At 47.2% G+C, this 16184-nt stretch overlaps 1 protein-coding gene across 1 annotated transcript in view; it reads left to right on the forward strand.

The window, feature by feature from the left end:
• The window catches only part of LOC142503157 (11-beta-hydroxysteroid dehydrogenase 1-like), a 31014-nt gene extending 22241 nt beyond the window's left edge, over positions 1-8773 (forward strand). Inside the window, exon 6 of the mRNA XM_075615239.1 lies at positions 5803-8773. Within this exon, the coding sequence (XP_075471354.1) occupies positions 5803-6068 (266 nt within the window). The 3' untranslated portion in view covers positions 6069-8773. The remainder of the gene's footprint in view (positions 1-5802) is intronic.
• Positions 8774-16184: the final 7411 nt, after the last annotated feature.

The raw sequence follows: 16184 nt of genomic DNA on the forward strand, positions 1-16184 counted from the left end.
CCACTTTGCTCTCACGTTATAGACAGGAAGCATTAGAATCTGTTTGTAGGTTCATTATTAAAGGCATTAAACAAAACAACAATAAAAAAAAACACCTAGTTTCTCTCTGAGAGCGCTAACTAACACCGTTGTTAGACCCTAACTACCGGTTGGAGGGCTAAGCCCCTTACCAACTATATGAAACACAGTCATGTTCAGGTACATTTTATTTGTGGGCTCCCAGCTTTCTCCTGACTGGGGTAAGAGTGAAGAGTCCAAGTCTTGTCCCAGGCACATCTTTCTGGGCAGCTTGATTTCCGGTGGCTCACCTTGTTCCCAGCCGCATGGTCCTGCAGTCCCAGGCACACCCTTCTGGGCTATCGCCGCTGCCTCTTGACCTGTCTCTGCAGGCTCTGGAACCGGTAGTCTTTGTGGAATTCCATTAAGCTCCTAGGGCTTCCCCGTGGGAAGCGTGAACCTGCCCCTGCAGGATCTGGAAGCACTGACTGTGTGTAAATTCCTGCCTTTTAAAGAGCTCAGGAGCCAAATTACCTACAGCCTACCAGCTAGGGAGTGGTCTGCTGCCACACAGTGATGAAGTTGACCATTCACTATATACAGTGTTCGACAAATCACCCAAAAATCTACTCGCCCAACCAAAAAATCTACTCGCCACCTAGTCTCGCCCCCACCCCGCCTAGTCCCGCCACCAACCCTAGTCCCGCCCCCAACTCCGCTTTAAAATAAAATATATAAATAAAATACATTTAATAAATTCCTAGTCAGGACAACATTCGTTTTTGACATAAATGTATTTATTGTATTACATTATACTACAATTAGTCCTTGGTGTGTGTGTGTGTGTGTGTGTGTGTGTGTGTGTGTGTGTGTGTGTGTGTGTGTGTGTGTGTGTGTGTGTGTGTGTGTGTGTGTGTGTGTGTGTGTGTGTGTGTGTGTGTGTGTGTGTGTGTGTGTGTGTGTGTGTGTGTGTGTGTGTGTATATGTCGGATCTAGAAATAAAAGCCAGATGTGAATGACTAGTTTTCTGAACCCCTTAACCAGTGTCTGGACGCCCCCGCTTCACAATAGCTAAAGCCGCAATCCCGCCTGGGATCTTACCTGATCCGCAGTCCCTCAATGTCCAGGTACCTTCATTTCCACAATGTAATACATTGGAGGGGAGGTGTTCCTTACCTGTCTTCTGGGTTAGGGGGGTTCCGATGTTTCCTGGTGAAGCTTGAGTCAGATCTGGAAGAAAGCAGTATAAGTTATGTCGGTGTAGTATAGGGCAGTTAAGATATACAGGGTAAATAAGATATCCAGATCCAGAGTGTGAGACAGAGAGTGTGGGTGTGAGACAGAGAGAGTGTGGGTGAGAGACAGAGAGAGTGTGGGTGAGAGACAGAGAGAGTGTGGGTGAGAGACAGAGAGAGTGTGGGTGAGAGACAGAGAGAGTGTGGGTGAGAGAGAGACAGGAGAGAGTGTGGGTGAGAGAGAGACAGGAGAGAGTGTGGGTGAGAGAGAGACAGGAGAGAATGTGGGTGAGAGAGAGACAGGAGAGAATGTGGGTGAGAGAGAGACAGGAGAGAGTGTGGGTGAGAGAGAGACAGGAGAGAGTGTGGGTGAGAGAGAGACAGGAGAGAGTGTGGGTGAGAGAGAGACAGGAGAGAGTGTGGGTGAGAGAGAGACAGGAGAGAGTGTGGGTGAGAGAGAGACAGGAGAGAGTGTGGGTGAGAGAGAGACAGGAGAGAGTGTGGGTGAGAGAGAGACAGGAGAGAGTGTGGGTGAGAGAGAGACAGGAGAGAGTGTGGGTGAGAGAGATACAGGAGAGAGTGTGGGTGAGAGAGAGACAGGAGAGAGTGTGGGTGAGAGAGAGACAGGAGAGAGTGTGGGTGAGAGAGAGACAGGAGAGAGTGTGGGTGAGAGAGAGACAGGAGAGAATGTGGGTGAGAGAGAGACAGGAGAGAGTGTGGGTGAGAGAGAGACAGGAGAGAGTGTGGGTGAGAGAGAGACAGGAGAGAGTGTGGGTGAGAGAGAGACAGGAGAGAGTGTGGGTGAGAGAGAGACAGGAGAGAGTGTGGGTGAGAGAGAGACAGGAGAGAGTGTGGGTGAGAGAGAGACAGGAGAGAGTGTGGGTGAGAGAGAGACAGGAGAGAGTGTGGGTGAGAGAGAGACAGGAGAGAGTGTGGGTGAGAGAGAGACAGGAGAGAGTGTGGGTGAGAGAGAGACAGGAGAGAGTGTGGGTGAGAGAGAGACAGGAGAGAGTGTGGGTGAGAGAGAGACAGGAGAGAGTGTGGGTGAGAGAGAGACAGGGAGGAGATGGGTGGGGGACTGACTGATGGGGGGGTACCTCTGGTATTCTACACACACACACACACACACACACACACACACACACACACACACACACACACACACACACACACACACACACACACACACACACACACACCCATATACACACACTCACACCCATATACACACACACACACACACACACACAGACACACACCCATACACACACCCATATACACACACACCCATATACATACACACACACACACTCTACCATATACACACACACACACTCCCCCATATACACACACACACACTCCCCCATACACACACACACACTCCCCCATATACACACATACACTCCCCCATATACACACACACTCCCCCATACACACACACACACACACACACTCCCCCATATACACACACACACACACACTCCCCCATATACACACACACACACTCCCCCATATACACACACACACACACACACACTCCCCCATATACACACACACACACACACACTCCCCCATATACACACACACACACACTCCCCCATACACACACATACACACACACACTCCCCCATATACACACACAAACACACACACACACACTCCACCATATATACACACACACACACACTCCCCCATATACACACACACCCCCATACACACACACTCCATCATACACACACACACACACCCATATACACAAACACACTGCCCGATATACACACACACACACTCCCCCATATACACACACACACACACTCCCCCATATACACACACACACACTCCCCCATATACACACACACCCACTCCCCCATATATACACACACACACACACACACTCCCCCATACACACACACACACTCCCCCATACACACACACACTCCCCCATACACACACACACACTCCCCCATACACACATACACACACACACACACCCATATATACACACACACACACTCCCCCATACACACACTCCACCATATACACACACACACACCCATACAAACACACACACACACACACACACACACACTCCCCCATATATACACACACACACACTCCCCCATACACACACACACACTCCCCCATACACACACACACACCCATACACACACACACGCCCTCATACACACACTCACCCATATACACACACACACTCCCCCATACACACACTCCACCATATACACACACACACAAACACTCCCCCATACACACACACACTCCACCATATACACACACACACACACACACACACTCCCCCATATACACACACACGCACACACACTCCCCCATACACACACACACTCCCCCATATACACACACACACACCCATATACACACACACACACTCCCCCATATACACACACACAGACACACACACTCACCCATATACACACACACTCCCCCATATACACACACACACACTCCCCCATATACACACACACACACACTCCCCCATATACACACACACACACACACTCCCCCATATACACACACACACACACACAAACACACACACTCCCCCATATACACACACACACACACCCATATACACACACTCCCCCATATACACACACACACACACACTCCCCCATACACACACACACACCCATATACACACACTCTCCCCCATATACACACAAACACACACACACTCCCTCATATACACACACACACACACACACACACACTCCCCCATATACACACACACACACACACACACACCCACACACACACTCCCCCATATACACACACACACACACACACACACTCCCCCATATACACACACACACACACACTCCCCTATATATACACAGATACACACACATACACACTCCCCCATACACACACACACACACACTCCCCCATACACACACACACACACACACACACTCCCCCATATACACACACACACACACACACACCCATATACACACACACACACTCCCCCATATACACACATACACACCCATATACACACACACACACACCCATATATACACACACACACCCTCCCCCATATACACACACACACACACTCCCCCATATACACACACTCCCCCATATACACACACACTCCCCCATATACACACACACTCCCCCATATACACACACACTCCCCCATATACATACACGCTTTCTCTCCCATATATATACATACATACAAACACACACTCATACACTCCCATATACACACCATATAAACACACACACACACTCCCATATACACACACACACTTTCTCTCCCATATATACACACACACACACACACACACACACACACACACACACATACACACTCTCTCACTCTACACACACACGGGGGGAGGTCGGAAGAGAAGAAAGGCCGCGACCAGCAACACCACCCTCCCTCCCCCTCCTCCCGCGCCAATCTCCTGCCCAGCGGGAGCGCTGGGCACGTGGGGGGAAGAAATCCCCCCCGCTACCACCTCATGCAGGCAGCGGGACCGCCGGGGACGTGGGGGGTGAATCGGGGACCTGAGGAGCATCCCCGCTCCAATCTCCCGGTCCGCGGGCTGACACGGGGATCGGGGTGAAGCGGGGACCTGAGGGGCATCCCCGCTCCAATCTCCCGGCCCGCGGGCTGACACGGGGATCGGGGTGAAGCGGGGACCTGAGGGGCATCCCCGCTCCAATCTCCCGGCCCCGCGGGCTGACACAGGGATCGGGGTGAAGCGGGGACCTGAGGGGCATCCCCGCTCCAATCTCCCGGCCCGCGGGCTGACACGGGGATCGGGGTGAAGTGGGGACCTGAGTGTCATCCCCGCTCCAATCTCCTGGCCCTGCGGGCTGACACGGGGATCGGGGTGAAGCGGGGACCTGAGGGGACATCCCCGCTCCAATCTCCCGGCCCCGCGGGCTGACACGGGGATCGGGGTGAAGCGGGGACCTGAGGGGCATCCCCGCTCCAATCTCCCGGCCCCGCGGGCTGACACGGGGATCGGGGTGAAGCGGGGACCTGAGGGACTGTCACGGGGGGGGAGCGCCGGGGACAGGAGAACACCCCCGCTACCACCCCCATAACTGAGGGCAGCGGGAGCGCCGGGGACAGGGGGAAGGCACAGATAGTACTTACTGTGTCCTCCATGGGAAAAGAATGGCTGCTCGTTGGGAGCGGGCTCATATACGGCCTGGCCGCGCTCCCTCAAAGCCTGGGAGCGCGCGCCAATCAGCTGTCAGGTAGGGGGAGTTTTTTTTTTCCCCAGCGCGAGCAGGGAAATTTAAAAAAACAAACACGTGTGCTGCTTGGGCCAATATTTACTCGCCCGGAGGTTAAATCCACACGCCCCGGGCGTGTAAATGTATATGTGTGTACACCACACACGTGTGTGTGTGTGTGTGTGAGTTTGCATGTTTCTATTAATGTATCGCTGAACATATATGCTGCTTTTTATAGACATAATAAATATTGATCTGATGAGAAGTGCTAATACTAAATTATTGGAAGAAAGAACTTCGCTTGTAATGACATTTCTCTGATCCAACCTTCCAGACACAGCTTTAAATACAGTGGCGGGTGTGATCCGGCAACCGCCAGCTCCGAAGGAGGAGTGTGCGTTGGAGATCATCAAAGGTGGAGCCCTTCGACAAAGGGAAGTTTATTACCAGTACCAAGCCACCAAGATACCACTTCTTCTCCGTGACTGGGCTCCCACATTCCTAGAGTACCTCCTACTCCAGAGTTACGACATAGGGAAGCTCAAGAAGAAGGAATTACTTCCGACCATTCCCCTAAAAGAGACACGAAGCAGAAAATAATACAGAATCGTGCACCAGGAAACAGGGAACCTGAGTTTACCAACTGCGCCTTTTGGGTTTGATACCAAATTGAGTTTGAATGTGCGCGTTCCAATTAGTTTCAAACATTTTTGTGCAAATATTCTAAAAAAAACTTGCACATGGACAACCATTTTTCTTGCTATTTTGAAAAACATTGACATTGATCTAAAAAAAGGCTATTTCTGTTTTTGCTTTTATTTTTCAGTGTTAATGAACTAAGGCTGCGCTTATAGTGCAGGCGACGCGACGTCGCGGCAAAACAAATATGTTGCCGCAATCGCGTGCACTTATAGTAGAAACGGAGCGATGGCTTGGTCGCGATCGGTGGAAATCAAGTGAATTTGATTTTTCCAGCGACCGCAGCGTGACGTCACCGTTGCCGTCGTGTCGCTGTCGCTGCCGTCGGCACTATAAGTGACGCTTCTCAGTGAGCCCCTGCAGCCGCAATGAGAGCGGCTTTAGCAGGGGCTCGCGCACGCTTCTGCAAGCGTGCGGAAGAGTAGGTCTTATTCAAATTATAGATTTTCGCGCTCACGGGAGCGCAGGGCCGGTCACGTGAGCGGTTTGCCCAATGAGGGCGAACCAGCTCCGTGACGTCACAGGCCTCCTTTCCCCCCCCCCCCCCCCCCCAACACGCCCCTGGACGGCGTGCGGACCAAGGCCAGGGAAAGCACGCGCTTTCCCCCAGCCTCCGCGCGCCTCCGCACGGCTGCAGTCCTATGGACGCAGCCTTAGGCAGCATTCGCAGGGGCATGCTAGCAGATTTGTAATTGAATTTAATTAATTTCTAATTTTAAATGTATCATACTGGCTCAGAAACTAGGCAGCCAGTGACTCCCACATATATCCACGGTATATATGCAGGGATGTTAGGGCAAGGCAGTGGCCAGGGGCCCCATGCTCCCTACTCTCCCATCTCCTGTCGATGCTGAGACCCAACTTTCCTTCGACAGGAGGGGAGGGAGCTGGGGAGTCCCTTGGCCGGCGCAGGACTGCACCACTGCTCACCCCAAGCAGCAGCATCATCTCTCCTCCTGCGTCACAATATAATTTGTCACATGCCGACGTGCAGCGCAGAAGTTTGCTATTCTCCCCCGACGCCCTCTGTAACCAGCTGAAGTGATTGTGATCAGTGATCACTGTAAAAGCTCTACCACACAGGTAGGACTGGAGCTTCTTCAGTGGCCACACGATTGCTAGGCACTCTTTCTCGATGGTGGCATAAGCCACCTCCCGAGGCAACAGCTTGCGGCTCAGGTAGACGATTGGGTACTCTCCACCATCCTCGCCTACTTGGCTTAGTACAGCACCGACATCATAGTCAGAGGCATCAGTCTGCAACACGAACCGCTTGCTGTAGTCAGGGGCTGTCAGGATGGTTGTGCTATTCAGGGCAGACTTCAGAGCCTGGAATGCGGGAGACCAGGTACACAGAACCAAGAGTTTTTTCTGGCCAGGGCACTGTACTGGGGGACAAACTTCCTATAGTAGACAGCTGTGCCTAAAAAAGCCATAACCTGCTACTTTGTTCGGGGCACTGGCCACTCGAGAATTGCCTCTATCTTAGCCGGCTCCGGCTTGAGATGCCCCCCTTCTACTCTATGCCCATGATACAGTACCTCTGCCATCCTGACTAGATAGTTAGATGCCCCCCGTGAGCAAATCTAGCAGCTTGTCCATGGGATAGGCAATCGACACCGTCTGAGCGTTGAGCTGCCGGGAGTCCACACAGAACCGTGGTCCCGTCCTTCTTAGGTACCTGGACTACCGGTGAAGCCCAAGGACTCTTACAAGGTACAATTACCCCTAGGGCCAGCATCTCTTCTACCTTGTCCTCTATTCTATGCTTCACCTCTGCTGATACCTGATAGGCATTCTTAATGCAGAGGCCTCTGATCCCCGGTGTGGACTGGGTTATCAGTGATATGGGTCCTGCCTGGCTTACCAGTGAACAGGTCCTTGTACTAGTCTAGCATAGTTTGTGCCTGGACTCGCGGGGGTTCCTCAAGCAGGGGACCTATCCCTACCTGCTCTACTGTGCCCCCTTGCCTAGCTTCCACAAGGAGGTCGGGCAGAGCTGGGCTCGCCGGGTCCTCCATTGGTGGGCTACAGATAGCCAGCACTGATGCCGCAGTCTGAAAGTACTCCTTCAACATATTAATGTGATAAGGCCTATGTCTCCCTGATCTAACTGTACAACATAGTTGCACTCTTCATCCACCGGAGAACCGTATATACACTGGCGACACACTTTATTCGAGCTCGGCTAGTCCCACGAATTCGGGTATACTCGGGTGTATTGAGGTTTGTGACTGTTTTCTGCCCGAGTGCAATGCGTTATTTTCCAGGCAGGGATGAACTCTCTATTGCGGGCATTTTGATCATACCAAGTCTTCTGCTTGGTCTGATCATCCCTGAGCTTAGCCTGTGCTAACCCCTTGAGTGGGTCTAGCCGGTCTCTGAGAGTTACCACATACTGTAGCACAGAAGCATCAGTAGTAGTAGTCTTCCCTTCCCATCCCTCACAGAACAGGTCAAACGGTCCATGGAACCCGCAATCATATAGAAGCTCAAAAGGTGAGAACCCGGTGGACTGCAGGGCCGCAAGCCCTGTGGGCACTACTTCAGGGAATGTGCCTGGTATGACTACATGTATGCTGCTAATAAAGACCCAGTTGAATTCATCTGTTGTTGCTACTTGACTGGGCCACTATCTGAGTTGCCAGTGCAGACCATCCTGGCTGCACCAGGATCCGCACCAGCTGGAGGCGCTGCGCTATAAGGATCATCACTGAGAGCCTGTCCTAATGCCTCCCCATACCATCGCTGAGTTCTCAGGGCCTTCTGTTCTACCAAACAGGTATGCACCGCACCAGAATACACTGGTAGCTATATGATCTCACTTAGGGTGGTGGGAAAAGTTATTATATATATATAAATATATATATATATATAAATATATTCAAATAACGAAGGAAAAAACAAGGGGGAGGGATGGGAAAGGAAAACCTCGCATCTACTTTTTACATGAGTTATGCCACCATAAGCCAAAGAAATATCCTGTTTGTCTTACATAGGTAAGGTTTGGCGGTGCTCACGGGTTGTGGATAATATAAAAAGAAAGAGAAAAAAGTAACCCGTATGGGAGCACTCAGGTATGCAAAAAATTAATTAATTTATTTATTTGACACAATGCAAAGAAGAATTAAATAAACAGTACATGATTAAAAACACTTAAAAAATAGGCATGGACCCCTGTCACGGTTGTTCCCTTTTAAGCACCAATTAACAACACTAGGGAACGACATGCATTGTCGACCCTATACATGAGTAGAATAGTGACTTAAACAACACTAGGGTAAATCAAATAATTCACAATGGGTTATTGGGTTCAAAAGGCACCTAAACAGAGCTAAAGATAATTCACATCACACACCAAGCGGTAGACTAGTCAAAATATCATTGACAGTCACCAGGCAACACACATCTGCATGAATATACAACAATCTTTTGACCAGTACCTTCAGCATAAATCCTATGTGGGAAAGGTGGTAAATTGGAATATGATCCCTGGGTGTGTGGAGTTGTGTGAGTAGTAATATAGCATGTGTAGGAAAATGCCTAATGGACACCTATTACATAACCCTGTGTAAGTAGTCAGTGCCCCTAATGAAAAAATAATAATGAAAGTCACAGTCCAGAAAAATAATTAGCATTGGTGCTGGGTAACATAGTTACGTGAGCCAGTGGGTCAGGGGTCCTGCCTAGCACCCCCACTCCGACGCGTTTCGTCCAGAGACTTTGACTAGGAGTGGTGAGGGGACTCAAGCTGTATGCTGTTTATATAGTGATGTTTTTCGCGCCAAAAATGGATGAGGGAGGCAAAGGCTGCAGGTGTTTGAATGTATTATTGCTTATGTGCCGTGTCTGCGTGTCAGACTGGCACGCACGAAGTCAGCTCTAATGGTATGCGCATGCGCGGCTTGTAAGTATTAGATCCTGCCTTTATATCCAATGCGCATGTACAGGATGTGATGTCCCAGTGTTTCCGCCTGATGTGATATTATACCGAGCGTCACGACACTTTATTTAGTGCGTGTCAGTTTGGACCGCACGTCGCGCATGCGCGCCAAGTGTACCTATTGATCCTTGCGATCCTGTATTATAGCGCTCGCCAAAATACCTGATTTAGCAATGATAATTGCCCATAGTCACATATGTACAGGCTTAAGGAGATAGATGTAAATAATGTTTACCAATTGTTAATGGAGCAAAATGCATTATTCGAAAGGAGACTAAAGAGTGCCATAAAGAAAGACCCATCTATGCGTGCTGCAACTGCGCACCCTAGTGTAACAAAGGCATATTAAATGCATATTGTCTAATCACAATGCGCTATATTTCATCAGTATTTGTACCAGATAACATAATACATCCAATATAATGCAGTACAAAAAGACCATTGAAAGCATGTGCAAATTGCATTAGTGGAATCATGATATGACAGAGTCCAGTGAATGGTAATTAGATCCAAGGTATCCAACTTGAAATACCTACTGTATTAATCCTGGACTGCGCCAGGTGTATATAGTCCAATTAAGTCCAAAGGTTAAAACGTTATGGCATCTATAGTTACGATGAGCGCATGGAAATAAACTCCTTCCACATAATTGCTGTTGATTTGTAGTGTCTCACTGATTTATTTGTCCATAGAGGTTTTACATTATTCTTTAGTGGATCCTATATATGCTTTTATCATAGGCAGATGTGCAGAACAAAGAGGGATTGAGAAACATTTACAACATGTATCAATCTAGTCAAACCAAGACGTGATCCATTGAATAGTTATTAGATCCATAGTATCCAACCTATAAATCCCATATATCCAGTAATTTGCCAGATGTGTTTGGACCAGGTATGTCCAAAATTGAAGTGTTCATTACACCTACGATTACGGCTTCTCCATGCTGCACCAATTCGCGGATTCATTCCACTGCTCCGTGGTGCATAGATCAAGCAGGGACCCTCCAGCACAGACATGAGAAGTCAGGATGATGCACTCCAAATTTCGTGGCCAATCTGGCCCCTGGTCGGTAAAGTCTCTAGTGTGAGGCACGTGCATACATGCAGTGTCTGCAGTTGCGACTTCTCCATGCTGCGCCGATTCGTAGATGCGGTCCACTGCTACGTAGTGCATAGACCATGCAGAGACCCTCCTGCACAGGCATCCAGAAATCAGGACAGTGCACCCCGGAATGTCACGGCCGATCTGGCCCCCGGTCAGGAGAATCTCCAGCTCAAGCCTCACATGTGCATGCAGTATCTAAAAGATTAGACAAAATACAAGCAGTAAGTGAACTCATCAAGATAGTTATGGAATATTTGGCTGTGAGCAGATAAAATTAGAGCAATTGTGTGTTACAAAAACATGGCATAGCCAATATAGTCATTCAGACCTCTCGGGATCATCGAGTTGATTTGTGTTATCCACCTGGTCTCCTTTTTTAAGAGAGCTTTTTCCAGGTCGCCTCCACGTATGCCAAGGGAGACTTTGTCAAGCGCAAAGGCCCTGAGTAACGTGATATCCGCCGCATGTTTATTCAAAAAATGCCTGGCGACACTTGTGATTTTTTTAAATCCGTCAAGGTCCCTTTGCGCATTTTTGATGTTCCTGACATGTTCCAAAACCCGAAATCTGAGTTCACGTGTGGTCATGCCTACATATGGTAAATCACAGGGGCAAAGTATACAATAGATTACCCCCTTAGATTTACAGTTTAGTGTTGAACGAATTGTATAAACATGGGTCTTTTGACTATTTGTAAATGTCAGTCTATTTTCCATATGTTTGCAGGCCGAACATTTTGAGCATTTGGCAAAGCCTATGCGTGGTGTAGTTGACAAAAATGTTTTGTCGACATGAGGGATATAATGACTGTTGACTAGGGTGTCTTTGAAGTTCGGTGCCCGACGGCTCGTCATAACGACTTGTTTGCCCAGGGCTTGTACCAGGTCAGGATCAGTCATCAATACCCCCCAATGTCGCTGTAACGCCCCGCGTAATAATGGCCATTGCTGGTTGTAGGACCCCACAAAGCGGATCGTTTTATTGTCTCGCATTTTTGGCTTAGGTCGCAAAAGGGAAGCGCGGGTTTTACTCAAGCTGTTACGGTACCCTCGTTCGACCATAGTCTTGCTATAGCCTCGTTGCAAGAATCTTAATTTCATTTCCCTTGATCTTAAGTCAAAATCATGACTTGACGAGACATTTCTCTTCAGTCTCAGAAATTCGCTTGTGGGGATACCTTTCACTTGGTGGTGGGGATGGAAGCTTTTGGCATGCAAAATTGAGTTTGTGGCAGTGTGTTTTCTAAAAATGTCAGTACATAGTATTCCACCCTCACCAATACTGATTGTCAAGTCCAAAAATTCAATTTTCGTTGGACTCGACTGAAATGTCAGTCTAATGTTTAGATCATTGTGGTTGAGGGCACCGATAAACGCACTGAATCCACCGGCATTGCCTCGCCAGAGGACAAGCACGTCATCGATGTACCTCAACCACAATAGGACATTCTGTGTATGTATTTGGTTCTCATCAGTAAAGACCACCTCTCTCTCCCACCAACCCAGGAAAAGATTGGCATAGGAGGGTGCACAGGTTGCGCCCATTGCAGTGCCTCTTTTCTGCAAATAGTATCTGTGTTTAAAGATGAAATAGTTATGGGACAATATAAAGTTGAGTAAATTGATGATCAGCTCAATTAGGTCACCTGTAAGATTTTGCATAGATAGGTAAAACTTTGCTGCCTTTAGACCATCTTTATGATGGATGCATGTGTAGAGAGATTCTACATCACAGGTCGCGAGGAGAACGCCTTCATCGACCGTGATATTCTCTAATTTAGACAATACATCCATTGTGTCCCTTAAAAAAGATGGTAGTGTTTCAACAGACAATTGCAGAAAGAGGTCAATAAATCTACATATGGGCTCACTCAACCCTCCTATGCCTGATACTATGGGTCTTCCCGGGGGGTGGGAGAGGTTCTTGTGTATTTTGGGTAATATATAGAAGGTGGGTACAACTGGACATTTTGTCACCAAAGCATACATGTTGTGCTGAGTAATTATCCCGTCTAAGACGGCAGCTCGGAGTAACTTCTCGAGTTCCTCCCTAAACTGAATGGTAGGATCCCTGCTCAGCTCAACATAGCACTTAGTGTCTTTAAGTTGTTTATAGACTTCTCGCTCATACATCACCTTCGGCCATATGATCACATTTCCCCCTTTATCGCTGGGCTTGATCTCCACCTCTTTAAGTTCGCGCAGTTCTGCAATTGCTCGTCTTTCAGCATTGGATAGATTCTGTTCTCCTTTCTTAATATGGATCTTATTGAAGTCTTCCGTAACTAATTTTGCGTAGATTTCTACCTGTGGGCACACTTGCCATGGTGGGCAAAAGCTGGATTTTGGTTTAATTTTGGATAGTAGCATTTTTTGGTCTACTGGGACAACACCCTGTTCAGAATGTAGTGTAGTGAGGTCTCCTATCGCCAGTATTTCCTGTTCATTCCAATTCATAAATAGAGGCATGTCTTGATCTGGGTCATGTGGTTTGTTGAAGTACTTGTATAGAAGTAATTTTCTACAGAATAACTGCAAGTCTTTTGACCACTCAAAAAGGTCCATTGACATGGTGGGACTAAAAGAGAGGCCCTTCTGTAAGACACTAAGTTGGTCTGCACTTAGACTAATATCTGACAGGTTTATTACTGTAAGGGTTTCAATAGATTCTGGGGATTTGGGCAAGGGGTCAGGCAGTCTGATTAGTGTCTTTTTCTTAGTTGCCTTTTTCCCTCTTCTTGCCTCACACTAGAGACTTTACCGACCAGGGGCCAGATTGGCCACGAAATTTGGAGTGCATCATCCTGACTTCTCATGTCTGTGCTGGAGGGTCCCTGCTTGATCTATGCACCACGGAGCAGTGGAATGAATCCGCGAATTGGTGCAGCATGGAGAAGCCGTAATCGTAGGTGTAATGAACACTTCAATTTTGGACATACCTGGTCCAAACACATCTGGCAAATTACTGGATATATGGGATTTATAGGTTGGATACTATGGATCTAATAACTATTCAATGGATCACGTCTTGGTTTGACTAGATTGATACATGTTGTAAATGTTTCTCAATCCCTCTTTGTTCTGCACATCTGCCTATGATAAAAGCATATATAGGATCCACTAAAGAATAATGTAAAACCTCTATGGACAAATAAATCAGTGAGACACTACAAATCAACAGCAATTATGTGGAAGGAGTTTATTTCCATGCGCTCATCGTAACTATAGATGCCATAACGTTTTAACCTTTGGACTTAATTGGACTATATACACCTGGCGCAGTCCAGGATTAATACAGTAGGTATTTCAAGTTGGATACCTTGGATCTAATTACCATTCACTGGACTCTGTCATATCATGATTCCACTAATGCAATTTGCACATGCTTTCAATGGTCTTTTTGTACTGCATTATATTGGATGTATTATGTTATCTGGTACAAATACTGATGAAATATAGCGCATTGTGATTAGACAATATGCATTTAATATGCCTTTGTTACACTAGGGTGCGCAGTTGCAGCACGCATAGATGGGTCTTTCTTTATGGCACTCTTTAGTCTCCTTTCGAATAATGCATTTTGCTCCATTAACAATTGGTAAACATTATTTACATCTATCTCCTTAAGCCTGTACATATGTGACTATGGGCAATTATCATTGCTAAATCAGGTATTTTGGCGAGCGCTATAATACAGGATCGCAAGGATCAATAGGTACACTTGGCGCGCATGCGCGACGTGCGGTCCAAACTGACACGCACTAAATAAAGTGTCGTGACGCTCGGTATAATATCACATCAGGCGGAAACACTGGGACATCACATCCTGTACATGCGCATTGGATATAAAGGCAGGATCTAATACTTACAAGCCGCGCATGCGCATACCATTAGAGCTGACTTCGTGCGTGCCAGTCTGACACGCAGACACGGCACATAAGCAATAATACATTCAAACACCTGCAGCCTTTGCCTCCCTCATCCATTTTTGGCGCGAAAAACATCACTATATAAACAGCATACAGCTTGAGTCCCCTCACCACTCCTAGTCAAAGTCTCTGGACGAAACGCGTCGGAGTGGGGGTGCTAGGCAGGACCCCTGACCCACTGGCTCACGTAACTATGTTACCCAGCACCAATGCTAATTATTTTTCTGGACTGTGACTTTCATTATTATTTTTTCATTAGGGGCACTGACTACTTACACAGGGTTATGTAATAGGTGTCCATTAGGCATTTTCCTACACATGCTATATTACTACTCACACAACTCCACACACCCAGGGATCATATTCCAATTTACCACCTTTCCCACATAGGATTTATGCTGAAGGTACTGGTCAAAAGATTGTTGTATATTCATGCAGATGTGTGTTGCCTGGTGACTGTCAATGATATTTTGACTAGTCTACCGCTTGGTGTGTGATGTGAATTATCTTTAGCTCTGTTTAGGTGCCTTTTGAACCCAATAACCCATTGTGAATTATTTGATTTACCCTAGTGTTGTTTAAGTCACTATTCTACTCATGTATAGGGTCGACAATGCATGTCGTTCCCTAGTGTTGTTAATTGGTGCTTAAAAGGGAACAACCGTGACAGGGGTCCATGCCTATTTTTTAAGTGTTTTTAATCATGTACTGTTTATTTAATTCTTCTTTGCATTGTGTCAAATAAATAAATTAATTAATTTTTTGCATACCTGAGTGCTCCCATACGGGTTACTTTTTTCTCTTTCTTTTTATATATAAATATATATATATATATATATATATATATATATAAAATCAAAAATGAATAGACGATACCGTTCTGTGGAAAGCGAGATGCTTTTATTTGTGCGAGCTTTCGAGATACACTGATCTCTTCTTCCGGCGATGTTACAATGAATGAAGCCAAAAAATTGATTTTTATTGTAATATCATTGTAACATCGCCGGAAGAAGAGATCAGTGTATCTCGAAAGCTCGCA

The sequence above is a fragment of the Ascaphus truei genome, chromosome 9 (genome assembly GCF_040206685.1).
Source record: "Ascaphus truei isolate aAscTru1 chromosome 9, aAscTru1.hap1, whole genome shotgun sequence".
In the NCBI taxonomy this organism is placed as follows: domain Eukaryota; kingdom Metazoa; phylum Chordata; class Amphibia; order Anura; family Ascaphidae; genus Ascaphus; species Ascaphus truei.